Below are 22,113 nucleotides of genomic sequence, written 5' to 3'. Positions count from 1 at the left end.
TGATGATGATTATGGAAAGCCAGTGAGCTTCACCTCTTCCTTATAGCCCCCCAACCAACCATTCCCCCACCTCCACCTAATCAGTCCCTTTACCCTCAGTGACTTATGAATGCAAGCCTGCCCACCCACATGTGCCCCTGTCAGTCAGTCTTAACCACCCCCCACCAGCCCTGTCTTATCATCTTACCCCATGGGTTGGTCTCACACTTTTTCAGTCTACTCCTGCCAGTGTCTCCAACACTGACCAGTCACTGACGGCTCATAAAAGTGCTGACTGAAAACCGAGACTCAAATTGAAGACTTTTTTTTCAATCCAAGGACTGTTGTGTGGAAAACTGGGAACACATACTCCGAACTCAACGTGGAATATATTCCATTTGGAGGACCCTGTTAATTGGATGCCATCAGAGCTGGTGTCATTCTTCACTGTGTAGTGGGTACAAGAGTGGGTTTGAGCTTGTGAAGGTGTGTGTGTTTGTAGGCCTGAACAACAGTTGCGGAACACCTGCCGTGAATCCAAGTTTATCACTTGTTAGCTTGTCCAGTCTTGTCTTTGGACATGGCATCCTTGAGAAGTCTGATTCTTGCGCTGTTGATGGCGCTGCTATGCTCCTTCCACACCCCATTGGCTCCTGCAGCCAAGGCACAGGATCTGCCATTCCACACTGAGCAGGGCCTGGTGGCCGATGACGATGATGATGATGACGATGATGATGATGGAGATGACGACGACGATGATGACGACGACGACGATGATAACGACGACGACGACGACGACGATGATGACGATGACGACGATGATGACGATGATGACGACGACGATGACGACTCCGATGATGACGACGACGACGACGATGATGACGACGACGACGACGATGATGATGACGACGATGATGATGATGACGACGATGATGATGACGATGACGACGATGACGACGACGATGATGATGATGATGATGACGATGATGATGACGACGACGATGATGATGACGACGACGATGATGATGATGACGACGATGATGACGACGATGATGATGATGATGACGATCATGAAGGTCAGTTTATATGCATGTGCACGGAAGTTTTTTTAATTCATGTTATGTCAGACCACTGACTATTTTCATATCTGCCACCATTTCCACAAGCAGATTAAGACATAAACAGTAAAGAAAGGTAATATAGGGTTAGTGATGTTTTTTATATAGATCATATCATTTAACGATGCATCCTCGTACATTACAAAGACATGTATGTTAGGTTCATTCAAGAATTGGAAATTGTCCCTAGAGAATGTAAATGTGCATGGTGGTTTGTCTGTGGCGACCAGTGCAAGGTGTACCCCGCTACTATAGTAGATACGCTATAGATCAACTATGGCCCTTATGAGGACAAGTTGTACACTGAATGGATAGATGAACAACTCTAAATATAAATGAAGGCATGCAGCATTTTATGAAATTCCAAGCATTTCCTTCATCTTACCTTAGAGTTTACCAAACTTGGTAGCTAGAGAATTTTTACTTTGGTAAAACTCTGATCCTGAATTTTGTTTTTTTTTTGTGCCATGCTTGTTGAATTAATTAATGCCTGTTTTGTACTTTATCCTTCATTGAAGTTAGTCCCTGTAACGTGGTGTAACGTAGTGGTGTAACGGCAAACTTGAATTCCATTACTTGCCTTATCAAAGTTTTAATTGACATGACATAATTGCTACCGACATCTACACAATGCTGTCCCGAAACCAACTTCAGTCGCTAATTTAGGACGCTAACGAACTGCTTGTTAATTACACCGTCAGTGTATTATACGGCCTAAGTCATTAGGCATTAGTGGCTAGCAGCTAGCTGTTAACATTAGCTACAAGTGCCTGGTAGTAGTTCAACCGCTGCATCGCCGGGAGGAACGGCCTTTGTCCTAAAGGCTCCACTTAGCATTCGCACTCTTGGCTACTTGACACCAATGATACATTTCAGACAGAAATGCCGTCAGAAGCTTGTCCTTGGAGCTACTTATTCAGAGTGCGTAACATCCGATTCAATTTGTTTGGGCAAAACATTTGCCAGAAATAGGCAAGAAACAACTACATTAGCCCTTAGCTGCAGCTGCTGCGCTAGTTACTTTTCTGCCTATTCAGAAGGTCTATTATCATGTGTGTTCTTGAATCATGGATTGATGTGATGTAATGGATGCAGACCATGCATTTAAATAATACGTATGGATATTACAATTGTAAGTTATTGTCTTTATACTCCACACGCTGGCCTTGTTCTGAAAATTATCGCTATTAAGAGTTAGCCATAAATTCAATCACTTGCCTTCATTCAAATCGCAGGTGATCTGGAGATTATCTGAGCTATCTTTGGACAAGACCTTGGAATGGGCGCTAGCAAATCACATTGCATATGTAGGCAATCAACCATTCATATTCACAAAACGCACTTTTTAGTCTAAAATTAACAAAACATACATGTTTTGGAAAATATGTTGAAAATATGTAAGTAGCCAGACAACCCTAAGAAAAGCCATGTTAGCATGGGGAGCGCATGAAAATTACCCACGGGAAGGCTAGAACCAAAATTAGTTTGACAGATGTGCTAACCTCAATGGCACAATACTATCCACCATAAGTGCTTTTTTGATAGTTAATGTGCCCCCCCCGTGAAAAAAACCCCAAAGAAACACATTTTTTCCCATTTCTAGTGAGTTTGATCTACTGAACTGCTGCCCTTATTATAACATATACAACAGTAATTTAATTAAATATACAAATTAGATTAATTAAAGGTTGAATAATTAAATAGAAAATAGATATAAAATTGGATAAATAAAAACACATTATATTGCTGTTCTACAATGTAAGGGTAGTTGTGTGTGAGAGTTCAGCATGGAGATGGTATTCTGATTAATATTACATATGTGGCATATGAATTAAGTAGCAAAATCCACCCGTTTCTATCAAATATATTTATGAGTAATTTGCCACTGATTGAGTAAAAATGTCATCACAATTGCTCTGGGCTCAGTTAACGACCAATGACAGCTCAAACCCAGAAAACAGGTGAGCCCTGGCAAAATGGCCGCCCCCTGAGATGGATTAAAAATGTGTGGATTTTGCTACTTAAATAATATTATACAGTCAGAATTTCGTGTTTATACAAATGGGCGCGCATAGAACATATTAATATAAAGAACGTTTTTGACTTGATTTCCCCTTTAAATCTTTGTAGAGTAAGCCATTAGCAAAAATGCTATGCTAACTCCAGGAAGAGTAAAGGTGGTATGGCATCACTCTAAAAATGACTTATCATTTGTTAGCTGAATCCTAATTATGTGTCTTGAGTCCATCTTTGTTAACACGTACCCAGACTGCTGCTGCTGCACAAACGCTTCAGCTGTCACTGACAAATCACCTTGAACAACAGCATGCGGTTTGTTCCAAGTCGATCTGTCTGCAAAATGTTACCCCATCCTGTCAAATTCAACTCTGAAGTAGCAGGGATGAATGATTCACGCTACAAAATAGTGCATGAGTTCAAAAGAAAGAGGGGGGATAAACCCTTTCCCTTCTTTTCTTGTTAATATTCTATCAACCTGATCATCTCTACGTCAGTTGTCTTTAGAATTTCTATCATTTTGTCAAAGTCCCTCCTCCACCACTTTCTAAGCTCACCAATTTCCCTTCTTGTCTCTTACACTTTGTTCTTTTCCCTACTTAACTAGAATTATGAGCACTTTGGGGGAATTGAACTGGCCCACCTGAAGCCCATCTGTCCGACGCTCTTCGTACAGTCCACTAAATATGAACTTGGGGACTGCAGAAGTAATTGTTTGAGAGAGATTGCAAGCACAAAAAGACAATTTTACACCTGAGCCCGTTTTGGATTACAGTCATTGATTTTCTCTTCGAGTCTTTTGAATGCTTCCTCTTCTGGGAACATCTTTTCTCATTTTGGGGATGATTCAATTGACCTGTATTTGTGTCCTGTTCATGTGAGTCTACAGAGAAAGAGAGACTGATTGGAGGTTGAAATTTTTTACTCAATAGATCGAGGGAGACTTAAAGCTTGAGGGGAGGTGCAGGAGGGCCACTTTGTAAATTAATAGAAGTTTAAAAAATAGTTAGCAAAAATGACAACCTTTATGCGCTATGACATTGGATACTATAAACGATAATTAAAAATAATTTTCTGGCTGATCAGGCACTTGAATAATTATAGTTTTCCTACAGGAGATATCAAGTTTCTCTCTTTCTTCAGATCTCTGTATCTCTCTCTTTCTCTGTGGAACGTCTACGTCACTGTTGAACAAAGAGGCAATTTGTTTTTCCAAGCGCTGAAATAACAGCCAATTGTGACATTTCAATGCATCAGTGGAACTTTTTTTTTTTTTTGGAACCTAGCAATAATTACTTTTAGTAATTTTTTTAATGCAATAGCTAAACGCCCTTTAAATGCTTGTTTGACAATGTAATAATTTTAAACTGATTGTGGATTAATTTGAAATACAATTTACGGGCATGTTTTTTCATTAATTATAATATTGATGAAATGAATTGCTGCCCAGCCTTCAGGGAGAGAGTATTTGGGTAAAGAGAGAAATATCTAAGAGCTCTGTTAAATGTCAACTTGTCAAGAGATGAAATGGTTTTTTGCTTTTTGTCTTCTTCTTGTTCTTTCTTAACAAAACAGTTTTGTGTTGACTGTGAACATGTGTGGTATAAAGAGCATTCACCGCTGTCCATGTCTTTAAACCGACTTTAAATCATTGAATAAATCAAGTGTACACAAATGTAAAACATGACTCAAAGCAGCATATTTAGAGCTCTCAGTGCACCGTGTTTAGTCCGAATATTGCTTCGACAGATGATTTTTCCATAAGAATTGTGAAACGGTTTTAATTGTGCCTTCATAAATTATTTCATACATACATGCTTTACATTGCAGTATAACTCTTATGACAATCAAGGGAATCGCGAAGGAAGTTCAAGGTGAGTTGTGGATGTTGTACAAACGACCCGGCGTGGGTGAAAAACAGCACCAAGTGCCCGATAAAAAAAGGACACCAGTCTCTGCTCAATACACGATACAGCAAGAAGACATCCACACTGCTGCGTGTTTATAAGCTCTTACCGGTAATTTCACTTTTGCAATATGAGCCAACTGCTGCAAAAGTAATACACAAATAGACAAAGCATTACAAATAAAACTAACACTTTACACATTTAATCATTGAGATTTTTGTAAGACAATAATAGTGCAATACGTTCTCACCTAATTCATCAACATACTCGTTCTACTTTAATTTAATGTGAGATATTTTGTGTAGTGTAAGCACAGGAAAGCCTGTGGTGATCACCAGACGATTGTGTGCTGTATGCTGAGCATTTTTGCAGATGATGATGATGACGACGATGATGATGACAAAAAAGATGATGATGATGACGATGATGATGACGACGATGACGATGATGATGACGACGATAACGACAACGATGATGATGATGATGATGATGATGACAAAAATGATGATGATGATGACGACGACGACGACGATGATGATGATGATGATGATGACGACAAAGACGATGATGACGATGATGATGAGGACGATGACGGCAAATATCACAAGGGCTCTGTCTGTGCATACTGCGAATTCTGTGAAGTAAGTCTACCTCATACAAATACACAAATAAACAATGTGGCAACAATCACAATAAAACCGATCACAACGCATAACAAACAATCCGTATCACTGCAAAATGAAATTTCTGCTCTATCGCCATCTTATTTGCAGGGGATGCTCTACAAATGTATCCACTTTTAAGCGGAAGTCAACCCTTAAAACATGACAATCTGATTAATATTTTGTTTGTGGAATATGAGTTAAGCACCGAAATCCACTTGATTTTCGCCATCTCTGGGCCGAGAATTTTGCGTACTTCTGTCGACTAAAAATGACATCACAGTTGCTCAGGTCTCAGGTAACAGCCAATCACGCCTCACCTCTTTACGGAAGCTGATCCGTGATTGGTTGTTACCTGAGACCTGAGCGACTTGGATTTTGGCTCATTTTCAGTTGATAGAAAGTGACAAAATGGCCACCCCCTCAGGTGTTTTGTTGCTTAACTCATATTTCACAAACACAATATTAATCAGAGTGCCATGTTTTGACTAGTGGGCCTGCATAGAGCATATTCTTGTAAAGAAAATTTTGGGTTTGTCTTTCCCTTTAAGACTCAATATTAGTGATTAGCAAGTGGGCGCGTGCCGCACTTTGAATGGCCAATTGATTAATTTCCTCATCAAAAAAATAATAATAAATGAATTTTTTTTTTTTTTTTTTTACAAACACAAAACATTCTTAAAAAATCACTGATAAACAATGAATGCATAATTCTTGCGAGAAACGGGTGGAAATTGGGGGCGGGGGTGACGAGGAAAAAAATACCTGAACCCTCAAAGATGAACAATTATTGTACATTTTTGTAATCTGTCAATATGCGAATATTCGAGTGCTGAACTGCAAATATGCAGGGGTCAACTTTAGTTTTCCGGCATGTCTTAGTTGTGCATAAACTGGGTCGTATACTTCCCTATACTACAACATGAATAGGCCTAATATTTTTTTGCGGATTTGGAATGATAAGCAGGACAAGCATATTACCTCAATAATATTAAAAAAAATGCGAGAGTTGAGTTCTTGCATTTAATGTTGGTATTCTTGTCCATCCGTTTAGTGCCATTATTGAATCGTAATTTTTATGCAAAAGAGCCCATTGAAATAGAAATAAAATTATAATCTTGTTGTTTTGTTCTTGCTGTTGGGTTAAGATAGTGGCTCTTCCATACATGCATTAAGACATGTATTATGAAAAATAAAATATATTAAGAGCACCTATTTTACCTTCATGCACATATTTTGTCCATATTTAAAATAGCATTTCTGTCATCTATTATTAGGAAATGTGTGGTCACATGCGACCTCCGAGATCAGTGATGATAAATTGTCACCCCCTCCTGCATTTAAATTGCCCCACCCCTGTGCTATAGATTGTGTTATATGATATGTGACTTTGACTCCGTGTGACACTGTGGCACGTCATCTCCTTTCAGCACTGTGACAGCTGTGATAAATGTCCTTGTGAAGAAGGAGACAAGTCGGAACACTGTGATGACTGCAAGGTGAGACACTTATGGCAGCTTGCAATCAGCCTTGATATTATTTACTGGACTGTAAATAAAAAAGCCTTGAAAACAACCTTATTAGTTTTAAGAGTGTCGATTATCACAACAACGACTGTCCTTCCCTATGTTTGAATTATTACCTGTTTATCAAATGTATTGCACAAAGAGTGCATGAAATTATGTCAGCAGCCTTAAAACCACAAAATAAACAGTATTGAGTACTGTTTAACGTATCCACACAAATGAGGCATCATTTCCCCCCCCCCAAAAAAAATTCCCTGTCCATTGAAATGAAGTCATGACATTTTTTTTTTAATCTTGTAAATTTAACTTAACAAAAAGGCCACTTAGTGTTGTGTAATGAATTAAAGTAAACTACAATAACGAAATGATAATTTGACCTTCCCTTTTCTTTGCGGACATACAGTAAAACCAAAATAAATACAATTTAAATGAACCCTGAAAGCTCATGTATGATAGTAATTGAAAACAATGTATATATTTACTATAATTACAGTTAGCTTTAGTTTTATGAACATAACATGTACTTTTGGTTGTATTTTAAAGCATTTTCATTTTTATTTTATTTCATTAGTGACACTTTCACCCCCAATTTTCAATAATCCGTGTTTGATGCAAACTAGATATGTGAATTTCTCTCTCTCTCTCTCTCTCTTTCTCTCTTTCTCAAGTTTAGGGAGAGACATCTTAAGTGTCAGGACAGCACATTATGAGTTAACTGTTGATTTTGTTTAATCATTTCACAGATGTGCAGTTTCTGCCATGTGTGCCCTGCCTGTCAAACTCTTTGCCAACCCGGTGAGCGACTGACCAAGTTTAATATAAATGTGATCTCTATATTGATAATAGAAGAGGATATTTTAATGCTTGAATATTTCACTGATAAATCCTGCAGAAGTCAACCGATGAGATCATCTGCTACATTCCAGTTACTTTGCTTTTGGTTACCTTATTGAGTAATTTAGCAATTAAGTAAAACAAATATTGCTGCAGTGTTCTATTATATGTCTGTATAATGTTGGCCATGAGAAAGATGTGATGTAATATTAATGATGACAAAAACAATTCTGCTTCCTCCAGGGGGGTTCCTTGACAAAGTGACTGGATCAATCTACAAGTAAGTCATTGCGGTCAATTAATATTAACGCGTGATTAACAAAATTTTTATTAATCATTGAATGGAATCTACTTTTTGTGACACAATCCACAGAACTGTTGCCGATGTCTTTGAGGAGGATGACGACATGAACTGAGGCCCGCCCTCATGTGGCTAATTGAATGTCTCACCTTCACTTCTGATTGTTTGTTTGTTTTTGGTCATTGACTTGGGAACCTGTGATGACTTATTAGAAATTCTGAAAATAATATCAAAATATGAACCCGAAATAGAAGAATAGACTGTATTTCAATTTTGACCATTGTTGAAACTTTTTTTTTTTTCAAAACTTTTAATGCCTCAATCAATTCCCCACTGTTTCAACAATGAAATGAAAAGAAAAACACAAGAATATTTAATACAGGTCAAGTTCATTGTCATTTTTTTTTTTTTGCTGTTCTCTCTTTTCTTTAAAACTAAAAAGGAATTTATACATTTATATTCAACTCATTCACTACCAGCCAAGTTCAGGGGTCTGGAGTGTATTTTCTTTGAAGAGCTGGTCCCTCTCAGTGGCTATCCGGAGAGGCCGCTAAGCAAGGCTGGATTGTGAATGGAAATGAACTTCTCCGACATAGCCATTTTGGTGAGATAAAGATTTTAATCTTGTCACATGCTGATGTCAAACAAAGTCTCTCAAAATGCCGAACATGCGTGCATCCTCTTGTGTCTGAATATTCAGACTTATGACTTATTACATAAGCAATGCCTACACCTAAAACATCTTAATCTTTTGACCTCCTCCAAAACCCCTTAAGGGGCCTGAGTGACCCCTTCCGGGTTGCCAAATCGTCTACACGGAATACACAATACTCCCTCTCTTCTCTGTTTGCAACCAGAGAAGCAACTCCAAATGATTTACAGTACACAGTGAGATGTCTGTTATTGAACTAACCGTTGAGAGTCATCACATTGAAGATGCAACACCTCGTAGACACTTAACAGAGCTTTCAAACACTCTAAATTAACTCCCCACTCTCTTCATAGTTAAGTGACCTCAGGTCACAATCTCAACATATGTGGGGCAGCTGAAAATAGCGTCTGGTTATGTCTGGGCCCAAATAATAAAGGCTCAAATATTTTAAAAAAACTGTAGATCAAATCCGATGCTCTCAATCTTTATTAATAACAATTCAGACCATTCGCGGTTCTTCTGAACGTGATTGAGATTGGTGACCCAGTCCTCTTTCTCGTCTGTCTGGTTCTTGGCATACTCCTTTTCTGAGTAATTGTAAATAATTTCTCGAGCACCGCATTTGGCCCATACCCACATTCTGAGGGCCCCCTTAATTAAAAAAATAAATAAATAAAAATTTAGGAAAAAAAGGGGGAGTGGAATTAGAATTCAGTGAGATTATTAACATGAAAAAAATGCACAAATGTTCTTCCCAATGCATTTCAAGGTGCGTTAATTATATGTGAATATTCTGTAAATGTGGGACGGCCCGTTTCCTATCCGCTGCGAATAGCAGGATTCCACAGTTTAGTTTTAAGTTATAATAAAGTTGACACTATTCGTCGGGGTAGGGACCAGGCCGGTGAATAGCAAAAATTTGCGTATATATCGATCCATCCATCCATTTTCTGGATAATATATAATCATATACTACCATATAATATATATGTATTATATTATATAAAATGTTTCTCCTTTTTGTCTTGTTCTTTTACACACCCAAATTCTTAAAAAAAAAGTCACTCCCACATACAAACTCGATGAACACGGACGAGAGAAGCGGTGCGTCGTGATATTTCACATTTAGTCTCAAATAGTGTATTGGTGAAACGCTGGGTGTGTTTCTGTCAGTCATCAGGGAAATGGGCGTCTGTGGTACTTGAACCAGTTAGAGACGATTAAAGGGACGGACGTAAACCCACGTCCGTCCTTGTTTAGCCCATCCTTTAAAAAAATAAATAAAATTATCGTCTTCCGGTCTCCGTCCATATAACGGGCGTCCAGGACACATTCCGTCTCTGGGACAGAATGCCCATCGCTGCAAAATCCGTGGGTGCCACACTGCGAGTATGCAGGGGTCGAGTGGAACGCCATTCACCACCAGATGGCAGACATGGCTGAGTTGCGCTTCCACCGGATTTTAGGGCCTCTACAGTACACACTGATCCTACATCAGCCAATGTGATCAACGTCAGCCTAAATGGCATGTCGGGCTGGAAAATAAAGGGAAGTAGACACTGCAATAAGGTGACACCAACTACGCCAGACCTTCTGCGAATGCGTTATAAGTAATACTCCTCCATACTATCGGTGGTTGTTTTATTTCCCAAACAATTATGAATGGTTTCTGTAAAACTCAAGTATGAAAATAAATCTTATCTGGTAAAAAGCGTCGCGTCTCAATTTCGTGCCATAGTTTGACTTCATCATTTGATCCACTTAGCCATCAAACATGATGTCTTGAATCAGAATGACAGGCCAGCCGTCCATGATACAATAAAAAGCCAAAGAGGATATGTGAAAAATTAGTATAGTTGCAAAGGCTTCCATATCGTCACCCTATGTCCACTTTCATCACATTCTTTTCTTGTGAGTTGCAGCCTAAATCATATTGAGATTTTAACATCAAATCTATCTGAATCTATGAATAAATTAGCCTTCAATTATTTCTCTGTGGGTTTTCTCTGGGTACTCCGGTGAAGGCCCACATTCCAAAAACATAAGGTAAGCAGATTGAACGCTTTAAATTGACCTTTAGTGTGGTTGTGAGTGTGAATGGTTGTTCATCTATGTGTGCCATGCGATTGACTGGCAACCAGTTCAGGCAGCCCAAAGACTTCTGTGATAGATCCCAGAGCGCCTGTGAGGATAAACGGCTACTGTAGTGGATGCGCAATTACACTCTTTTCAAATATAGCAAAAAAAAATAAAAAATCAATAAATAAATAAACATGTGCACCAGTTTGAAAAAGACTGGCATACGACACCAAAAGGGGTAGCGGTGGAACTGCAGTGTAAGAAAAGGTAGTTATGAATATATACAATATCGACACGTTAAAATGCCCTTTTCTATGTCCACAGGGGGCAAAACTAACAATCCACATCTTAACATTCCAGCGCTACAATTATTTTTCTAGGTGCTTGAACTATACCAATCCAATTTCCATGAAGATTAAATCTGGCAGCAATTGGAAATAATGTGGGAAAACATCCAAAGTGTATTTTCAACCAAAGGTTATCACCAGGGATGACACTACGACTGGATTAGGGGGTTAAGAGCCCGGTCATAATTCTGTGCAGTCCCACTTAAAATCCTCCTGAATTTTCTTGGAGTCTGATATTCTCAAACATATTTATAAAATATTTTTTTAGACCCCAATGTAATTTAAAAATCCTTGAATCGTGTCTAGTTATCACTGAAAATTTACTGAGATTTGACGCGATGAAGAAAAATGTTATTTCGTCTCTTGCACAGCAGATGGCAGCATTGTAATTTAAAGCGTGTGTTCACGTTACCAAAACGCAGTAAAGAAGAGGCGGCAACCTTCCACCTTTCATGTTTAGCCCACTGACAAATATATAAATGGACTAACAATCGGGTGAAGCCATAGGGCAGCCATTTTACGTTGCCACTGTTGCTGACATCTATTAGGTTTCGCTGGAAAACTGATATCAGTACGATATTTAGGATCTATATCAGGAGTAATAACAGCTGCAATTCATTATTTTTCTTTCTTCTTTTTTTTGTAAACGTTGAATCTTTCCATTACACAGTCATGCTTCTACTTCACCAGGTGGCAATGCAGGACCGACTCATCCACACACGCAAATGCATCATAATAGTAGAATATCAAATGCACCTTATCGGGTATTTACATCGAGACATAAATACATGTATACATGTGATCATTTCCTGAATGCTGACTTCGACTGCCACCAGATGACTCAGCTCATCTATCTATCTATCTATCTATCTATCTATCTATCTATCTATCTATCTATCTATCTATCTATCTATCTATCTATCTATCTATCTATCTATCTATCTATCTATGCATTACTTTTTATCTCGAAGTACATTGAATTTCTGCTTTCCATATGAAATATGCTATACAAATAAAATTTATATTGTCAAATTACAGACAAGTTTGACATGCTTGTTGTGGAGACAGAAATAAACCGTGAAAACGCCGCAGAGAAAGCCATATACTCATGTGAGGAGCTCTGAACAAGTGGCAACGTAAGATGGCCGCCATTGTGCTTCCGGTGCCTTCACTTCTCCCGACAGCGAGTATACGGCAACGTTAGTCCATTATATATATGTGTCCTTAGTGAAGCCCGAAAGAGCCCAAGTTACGAAATCAAAACTCCAAACAAGTCATTGTCACGACTTCTCTTCCATGACGTCCTAGCAAATGGGGCTTGACAGATTCTGCAGCCCTGACGGTTCCGACCAGTTCTGGGTGAGGTAGTTTTCTTCATCGTATTTTGACTTTGTTCACCTTTTGTTTATGTCCGTTCTCTTTTGCTAGCTACCGGTCACCGGTGGCACATGCTAGCTGACGAAATTGATCAGTGAACGTTTCAGCTATGTAACAGTTTATTCCACTCTCCAGTCGCTTGAATAACCGGCTTATGAACACGTATATATATTTTTAATTAATTTAAGCTCGTCTGACCTTGCATGCACTCGTAGGATTTTTAGGGAAACTAGCCGCTGTAACCAAGAGCTTTCATTTTTCCACGTCTTCTCAAAGCGCACTTCTTAACCATGTCGTGAACAATCACACACGACTAACCAGTGGAGAGGTGCTTGAAAACCTGAAGTGTAGCTATGTAGTTTCTCTTCCCACTACAATATGTCCCATTTTTTTACATGATTTTTGTCCCCACCAACCACACTTTTACGTAGTTTGATTTGCAACAAAATTATCCTTATCACTGCTATTGATCTATTGTTTCCCTTCCCTGTCAGTATGGCCCGTTTTAGTTCGATTTCAAGCTGTGTCAATTTGCGTGATTGATCGCAGGTCAATTTAGTTCAAATTCTACTGTGACAATTCACAACAGAATATATCTCAAGGCATTTTACATATGATGCTGCAAAACCAAAAAACAAGGGTACGCTCCTCAATTGTTACACAAAAATAACTTTAATCGGGGATATTCAAATTCAAATCCAAAAACATTTTTCAATTTTGCTAAAAGTCATTTATGGGGGTTATTCCGGCCACATGCGATCGTAAAAATCCTTGATTTTCCGCCGCCAAAATAAGTGTTATCTCATTCTGAACTGAGAATGATCTGTCATGCCTTTGTCTCTTCTTGTCTTTCCTATTGTAATTCTTGCGTCACCTGTCTAAACAAAAAATAATTAGACTGTCTCAAATTCAGAATGCAGAAGCTTGGCTTTTGTCTAGATTCCATTGCTTTGGCCACATCTCTCCTCATCTCCAGTCCGTGCACTTACTTACATTTTATGAACATTTGCAGAGCCCTTAGTGGTCAGGCTCCTCCATACGTGGTACAATTGGTGACTTTTTTTTGGGGGGGCTTTAAGTCTCTGTAAACTGCTGATTACCTTTTTATTTACCTATGTGTCTCTCACAGTTAATTTAAAAAAAATTAAGATGATAGAGCCTCACCGTTTGTGCCCTCTAAATTTTGGAATTTACTTACTTCTGAAGCAAGAAAGAGTTCCAGACTGCACCAAATGGTTGCCTTCGAGACTGAGCTAATACATTTTTCGCGTAAGACTGGCACTCTAAGGGACATAAATCGGGGTTAGGCTCACACTATTAGCTTTAGTTAGTCCGATTGTTGCTAACTTGAGATTCTTCCCAGCGGCAGCTAGACCACAGAATGGAACAACAAGAGTGGTGATTTAAAGTGACGCTTCATCGCAAGATTATTATATCCAATGATAATACGTGGACAACAACTGCATGCTGACAAGAACTTTATTTTTCAAATAAGTTTTAGGACAATGCACACCCACACCAAGACATGTTATGTCAATGTGTTTTCCGTTAAAGTAATTGAGTTAGTTACTCGTTAAATGCCTTGTAAAAATTATAAATTACTCAGCAAAGTTATAAAATTTCTCTGTTATGTCCAATCTACAGTGTAAAAGTTGCTTATAATACCTGAATGAAGAATAAAACAAAATATTTAGAATGTTTTCATTACGTTGCGGCTTGGAAAATGGATGGATTAATATATTTATTTGACCTCAACAGATTGCAGCTTTCCACATGCATAGAAATAAATGTATTAAAAAAAGAAAAACATCCGTCCATCCATTATCCGGACCGCTTATCCTTCACGAAGGTTGCGGGCATTCTGTAGCCTATCCCAACTGTTTTCGGGCAGTATGCATTCAAATATTGAAAATAACTCCAATTCACACACTTGCTAAATGTAAAAAAAAAACTCTGTAAAATCTGTCCGTGATGTAGTGCAATCCTCTATATCAGGGGTCTCAAACTAAATTTACCTGGGGGCCACTAGAGGCAGACTCTGGGTGAGGCTGGGCCGCATCAGGTTTTCCGCAAGAAAAAAATAAAAAAAATCTAATCTTCTCAAATGTCTTTATTTTTATTTTTTAACACAAAATAAAATTTAAAAATAAATAAGGAATTAATAAGAAAATAAATAAGGAATTAATAAGAAAATTAATCAGTAATAAATAATAATAATAATGAGTCAAATGTCTGTATTAACAGTTCTTTAATCTTCTTCTGAACATGAATTGTCCTGAACATGAGTGGAACATTCATCAATCAAACCCCTACTAAAACATCGAAAAAAAATTACAATCCTACCCTCGTTTTAAAGCTGAAGATGTGCCCAACAATAATCCGCGGTTCAATTTTTTCCACTGTGACCAGGTAATCCTACATTTTATAATTAGTCCCGTCTGTGCTATTGCTGATGCAAAGCTCCGTCAGACTGCACATCTTGTTCGCGCATGGGTCTCCTGTCAATCAAATCAAAATCTTGTCAAATAGCAGAGATCCTAAGCATAAACCATAGTTCTGGGATGAGTAGGCCTACTTCTGTAGTTATAAAGCTTTAATTACAGACTGGCACTTTACATTGTAAAGTGCCAGTCATATCAAATTCGCGGGCCGCACGAACATTAAACTTTCATAATAAGGCGGGGGCCGCAAACTATCATCCCGCAGCCGCGAGTTTGAGACCCCTGCTCTATATTTTTATATTATAGCACAGCACACTGAGGTTCATTCAACTCTCATACAATCAAGAACAATCATGTTGAGCTATAATCACATACTGCTGTACCATCGGTGCAGGTCGCTTGATGCCTGGAGCAAACACCTGCTTTATCATATTACCAGGACTTGACTAGCGTAAGAAACGGGCTCTGGCATTTATACCAGTCAGCACCAGTGAGACGTGTTTATGGAACCACGCATTCAACAAGCGTGAACGGGCACGCAAACACCAACGGCCATGTGCTTAGTCAGCTCGCATGCACACTCAAGCGCGCATGCTTTTACTCTAAAATCAGGTAATCAAGTCATTGGTCCCCACACCATGCAGAGTCATGGTTCAATCAAACAATCTTCAGATGTATCCTGAACCAAAACATAATAACACAGGAAAAAGTCAAAGTAAAAAGCAAGGTTATGCTGAGCGTAATTTACTTGATAGCATGTCTTTTTCTTTGCCATTGTTGAAATTTTATCTCATATAATGATTTGCATTTGCTGGCTACAAGCCAATTCAGAGTGATTGTCACTGACACCACTTTGTTTACTAAAATTGGCGTCTTATTTATTCAAATTATATCTAAAAAAATATTTAGGAACGATTCATAATTTGAAACACAGCTATTTACTTTCCCCCTACATTAAAAAACAATTCTACATCAAATCAAGTGTGCCACAACTATTACCACCCCCTGATCCCCTGTTAATACTTTGTGCAACCCCTTTTCTAAAAGAACACAGCTCCTAATCTTCTCCTGTAATGTTTCACAAGATGGGAGAATACAGAAAGCGGAATCTTCGATCATTCCTCTTTGCACAGTCTCTCTAAATCATTCAGCCATTCGCAGTATGAACGAGGTGCACTAAAACGTAATGAGCCCTGTTCAATTTAATTCATATTTTTTCCCCAAAATTTCCACGGTGTTTAGTTAAAATTCTTGTTTAAATATAAACTATTAAAACATTTGCTGTGAACATGCCTACTTTCTGTCAGCCATTTTTTAAAAATGATATCATCATAGGATCTCTGTCAGAGGCGAAGTGCTGTTATTAAATTCCTTCTTTTTTTTTTAGTAGGGGATTAACATTTTCAAAATATTGGAAGCCAGGTGTCGTCTTCTTTCACTTTCCAGTTGATGGTTTTGTCATTTCTTTTGAGACACAATAAGGTCCTAAGAAGCTTTGAAACAGGCTTGCTTGTGTGCATCCGTAAATCGCCTCTAATCCACCCAGCACAAACCTTTACACCGTCTCGCTCTCTCACAATATTCCTTGTGTTGCTTTAAAACTTTGAGTTTCAATTAGTTGGACTTTGTTGCTGCGGCATTTCGTTAAATTTCAGTTCGTTTTTTTCTCTTTTTTGTGAAAATAAATTATATTTGGACAATACGGCTGCTCTGCTCCATTTTCTTGCATCTCCTGCTTCCCTACACTTGGATTCCACTTTTTGCCACAAACATCACCTCACAATTGTGACATCCAAAGATATTTCTCTCCTTTTATTCTATTGGCTGTCATCCAAGATAGGTCTTACTTTCTTATAGAAAACAAAATCTCAACAGACAGTGTGAAACTAATCATTTTTGCTCTTGGTGCTTTTCCACGGAGCAAATTGTAATCTTATTTTTTGCCTCAAACAGGATTGGGACCGCTCATGGAACACTACAAACCCAGACTTTACTCAGTGCTTCCAGAACACTGTCCTGGTGTGGCTCCCATGCTTATACCTCTGGCCGTGTGCCCCCTTATACCTCATCTACCTTCGTAGACACAATCAAGGTTACATATGTATGAGTCACCTTAACAAAGCCAAAACTGTGAGTCATTCATTACATTATGTCATTCTTTTGTAATCTTATCTTTATTTGATCATGTAACGTAAGCATCAGGATGCCAGAATTGTGATAACTGTTCTTCTTTCTGCAGGCATTTGGCTTTCTACTATGGATTATCTGCTGGGCAGATGTTTTCTATTCTTTCTGGGAAAGAAGTTATGGCAGTAAAGTTCCTGCACCTGTTCATCTGGTTAGTCCAACTATACTGGGCTTCACCATGGTGAGAGTTTTGTTTGATGCTAATATTTATGTCTGGGTGTGGTGTCTTGTCTAATGAAAAATAATTTGGTATGTATCTTTTTTGTAATTTCTCAAAAATTGCTTGTTGCCTGTGGCGGATTGTGTCAGGTAGGGCAAGCGGCGTGAAAAAACTGCCAAACAAATCATTCGGGGGGGCCTTGCTGCGGCAAACCCTTATGGGTCAAGCAGAAAGTTGCAACAGCAACAATTTATAAAAATGGCTTAGGTTTTTGCTGAATTCATTCAAACTGAGAAAAGCAGAAATGAGCTACAGCTGTGTTGTGGGAAAATGGCATTGGTAAACTGTTTAGACAGGATATTGGAGACAGAAAACTTGTTTATTTATAACTGTAATTATGCTTATAATTCAAATGCCAAGATTCATGTTCATTTTGACAGCCAGACCTAAATGTATATCGGGGAATGAAAAGTACTGAATATACAGTAGCTCACTGTAACCAGGATCAAAGCTAAAATCTGAAGAAAAAGTTGAAAACTGAAAAAGTGCAAAGTTCAGCTCTTTAACAAGGACCTTATTGTGAATGCAAGCCGCATGTGTGAGAGAATCCTCAAGTTGGGGATCCTTGTGTGGTGTCCCATTTATACAGGGGTAAAAAAAAGAAATAGCACCTACTAGAGGTTTCATAGGTCACATAGGTCAATAACTTCAAACAGAAATTTTCACGACTGGTACGATTGTTATGCATCTCTGCCAAAAAAACACAGCATTGTGAACTGCTACTTTATCATGATAAAATAACGGTTGTTAAAAACACCCAAATTGTTCTTTTATTTCACAATATCAGGAGTTTTTAAACAGTATTGTGATTCTTTATTTTTGTTTTTTCATTGTCAACCTCCCCACAATGTCGGAATTATTATCGCATCGTGAGGTTCATATCGTAACATTTGGATATCGTTACATCCCAAGTAAAATTTCTGAAGACAGTAAAGCGTGGTGTTTTTAGTGTCATATGGAAATGTTTGTTATACCACAGCGTGTGGCCTGTTTTTTTTTATGGTTTGTCAGGATGTAATTTATTGGATTAAAGGATGGAAAACAGCTGAATAAGTATATTAGGTAAGGTTATTAGTGATGTTCCGCTCATGTGATCAAAAATCAGGCCCGCTTTTGATATTTTCAGATGGTCGGATTTGGTTGTAGGCTAGGTGGAGGTCAGATTATAAATAAAAAATATTTACATTAATTTTCAAAAAAATCATAAAGACAATTTAGATTTTTTTTCTTCCTTAATACATTGCTGAGGTGCCTGATTGGGACTCTGTGTATCAACATATCCTCAAAATCAGTGGACTCGGACTCTGGTGTAAAATAATGTGATTGGGCCATCCCTACTGATCGTGTTTTTAATGAGATGAGTGTAACATAAATATGTATTTGTTGAGTTTCATAATATAGTTTTCTGTGTTCTTCAGCTGCTGGCCACCCTGTTGATTCAATATGAACGAATAAAAGGGGTTCAGTCATCTGGAGTGTTGCTGTTTTTCTGGCTGCTGGCCTTGCTTTGTGCCACAATCACCTTCCGGTCCAAGGTTCTCCAAGCGCTAGACCAGGTCAGTCTACCACTGTCATTGGTGCAGCAAATGATGATTCATATTTTCATAACAGATGATCCCAGGGCCGGTTCTAGGCAGGAGCAAGAGGGAGGCGCTAGCCCCCCTCGAATAAATGTTGTGCCCCCCCCCAACGAAATTTCCCCAAATATATTTCACATATTTTTACTAGCTCATGCCTCTCTCCTCGGCTCCACTTCTTACTGTCTTAATGTCTTGCTTGCCCCCTCAAATATGAAATATATCAAGTTGTTTCTTGTTTTATGTTTCTCAACTCCGCTTCGTCTCCTCTTTCCACTCCGCTCAGAGTATCGGCTTGCTGCTGGTTCGCTGTGAGGGTTAACGTCTGTAGTGTGAGGAGACCCAACTTCCAATTACCCTTCCGTATGCAAATGAGCCAGTGTCAGGGTTTAAATAGCAGCCTGCAGCAGTAAAGTGGAAATGCAGAGCAAATGAGCTTTGTTAGTCTTTCATGGTGTTTTGTGCAGTGACGTACTTAATTCCTGTTAAAATAATAAAAGCAAGAGTTAATATTTTTCTTGAAAATTTTTATTTGTCCAGTCAACAACAACCAAAACCACTGAATTCTTCTGGTAGCCAAGCTGTTGCCTATTCGCCTAGAACAGAGCATATGCCCCCACTGACATGTCATGTGTCACAGCTCAGGGAGAGAGCACGGTCCGTTCCCTGCCACCGACTGAGCACAAATTATCTATGCGTGCAGACCCCTAAAGAAAAGCTCCGTCCCCGCCCAACTTCTGCAATCTGGCTGATATCTTTCAATCGCATTGTCATTTTTCCACTCGTGCAAAATTTTCAGCAGACTTGTCCCTACCTTGTGTATCTAATTCTCCTCAGGGACTCAGACTTGTAAACAAGTGACAACAGAACAGATCACTAGTGTTGAGATTGCACAATGCCCCCTCAAGATTTGTGGCTGCCCCCTCATACATATCTGTCTCGACCCGGCCTTGGATGATCCACAGTTTGACATGTACCTGTATCACAAATTAAGAATGTTTTCGTTCATTCTAGCCGTCAACAATTTGCGTGTGGAGGTACACCACCTTCTTTGTGTACTACACTCTGCTGCTGGTTTCGTTGATTTTGTGCTGCTTGTCAGATCAGCCTCCACTCTTCTCCCAAGTTGTCAAAGACTCAGTAAGTCTGATAACTAATGTGACGTCAAATGTGGAATTTTGATTATTGAATATACAGTATTACAGTCAGTAGAGTGCTAATCATTTGTCCACCGCTGGTCATTTAAAAAAAAAGTGTTAAATGTTACTTGGCTTGAGCTGTGTGGATGCATTGATCGTTGCGTCAAGCTGAAGATATATATTTGATTAGGGTACTGTATTTTGAGCATATCATGTTAAAACTTCAGTGATATTAGTTCATGTGAACGACAAATAATACGAATGAGTGAGTATCTCACCCACATTGACCTCTTGCACAATATTATGATATCCAATACAATAGCTGTATAAAATAGTCAACCATTGCAAAGATAATTATGCTCAGTTTTTACAAGGACAGATAGGTACTTAACGGAGTTTATTGATGTACGGTAGTTATTTTTGATGCGGAATGATATTGGGTCAAACTGACAGCGCTGGTATACAGTATTTTGGCTACCTGTTATTTACATGACAGGTTAAAAAAAGAACAGCTGTTATGATGCTGAACAGTGTACATCACTCCAGACTGAAGCACAGTGAATCTTTGGAAAGCTGAGGCCCTCCCACTCTGTAGTACTTAAGTAGAAGTATCTTGGATACCTATGTAAACCGGCGGGCGTTGTTTGCAACATTCCGGGTTGTCATGATTATTTTTGATTGAGATTGAAATCACGATTAAGAAAACCATTATTAATACAAAACTTAGTATTTATTAAACTACTACAACTCAACTACTCATCAGTATCATCGTAGCCCCATGCCCATTCATCCCTGCGCGTTCAATACTTGATTCTTGAACACTCCATTGTTTTTGTCAAGACCAAAATGTAAATACCATGTGAAATTCAAGCACTTGCATTTTCATTCTTTTCTTATTCTTCATTTTCTTTCTTTAACAGTACCCTCATCTCTTTACCATATTTATTTGATCTTATTTTTAAATCTAACTTGAAACAAAAACAATAAAATAAATTGGTAAGAAGGTAAAATGAGAATATAGTAAAAATTATATAAATAAAAAAATACTGGGTCCTAGGGCAGGCTGGTGCTGTGCATGGATGGAGTACACTTAAAATGAGAGGCAAAGAATTTTGAACTCCTATTAATTTTGTATTTATTTTCAGTTTAATTATTTAATATTTTATTAATCTATTTTATATATATATATAATTAAATTATTGTTGTATTGCACTGCGGGGAGCTCTCTAATCTCGTTGCACACTGAGTACAATGACAATAAAGGGCATTCTGATTCTGATTCTTCTGATTCTAATATAAATTGTTTTTCACCTATTGGGAAGAATTTGTGCCTTTTGAGTAGCGTTATCGTACCTGTGTGAACGCGTTTCCACTGCGTTTGTTATTTGAAGGACCATCACTCCCGAAGTCGATTCTAATTTCCCTTTGAGCATTTGAACGGGATGTTACATTGTTAGCATTAACAGCTACTAACATTGTTTTAGAAAACAAGAATGTTTTGTATTCAAATACACGATGGGTGTTATTATTTCTTTTTTTTAATGTGTATTTAATCTTGGATTAGATTCCAAATGGGTTATTAAGCATCTTAAACGATTCTTGGGAACTAAAGGTTTTTTTTTTTATTTCAAGAAACCCCCCCGGTCACAAGAATCCCGCAGGATTCCTCTAGTCATCACCAGATTGGGACAGTCACGATACAGCATTAAAAAATTATTAGAAGCATGATTTCAATTTCTTCCAATTTGTTC

General features: G+C 38.3%; 2 protein-coding genes across 3 annotated transcripts in view; both read left to right on the top strand.

Annotated features, from left to right (window-relative positions):
- The first annotated feature begins 228 nt into the window (after positions 1–228).
- Positions 229–10,630, top strand: LOC148322985 (uncharacterized). Its single transcript, XM_088317226.1, has 6 exons — positions 229–1,055; positions 5,393–5,661; positions 7,113–7,181; positions 7,952–8,003; positions 8,286–8,322; positions 8,416–10,630. Exons 1-6 carry the CDS (start codon positions 560–562, stop codon positions 8,456–8,458), a joined length of 966 nt encoding a protein of 321 aa, XP_088173352.1. The 5' UTR covers positions 229–559; the 3' UTR covers positions 8,459–10,630.
- A 1,985-nt stretch (positions 10,631–12,615) lies between these two features.
- The window catches only part of abcc1 (ATP binding cassette subfamily C member 1 (ABCC1 blood group)), a 32,289-nt gene continuing 22,791 nt past the window's right edge, over positions 12,616–22,113 (top strand). The window contains exons 1-5 of one of the 2 annotated variants that reach the window (XM_088316061.1): positions 12,616–12,780; positions 17,193–17,369; positions 17,479–17,577; positions 19,065–19,202; positions 20,238–20,363. In XM_088316061.1, coding sequence (XP_088172187.1) covers positions 12,733–12,780; positions 17,193–17,369; positions 17,479–17,577; positions 19,065–19,202; positions 20,238–20,363 — 588 coding nt within the window. In that variant the 5' untranslated portion in view covers positions 12,616–12,732. Of the gene's footprint in view, positions 12,781–17,192; positions 17,370–17,478; positions 17,608–19,064; positions 19,203–20,237; positions 20,364–22,113 lie in introns of both variants that reach the window. The other variant, XM_088316060.1, reaches the window with a different exon arrangement.

The sequence above is a fragment of the Idiotropiscis lumnitzeri genome, chromosome 15 (genome assembly GCF_059441095.1).
Source record: "Idiotropiscis lumnitzeri isolate Australia: NSW breed Sydney's pygmy pipehorse chromosome 15, RoL_Ilum_1.0, whole genome shotgun sequence".
In the NCBI taxonomy this organism is placed as follows: Eukaryota; Metazoa; Chordata; class Actinopteri; order Syngnathiformes; family Syngnathidae; genus Idiotropiscis; species Idiotropiscis lumnitzeri.
The sequence above is the reverse complement of the archived record's forward strand: the minus strand, read 5'-3'. Positions and strand labels throughout refer to the sequence as shown.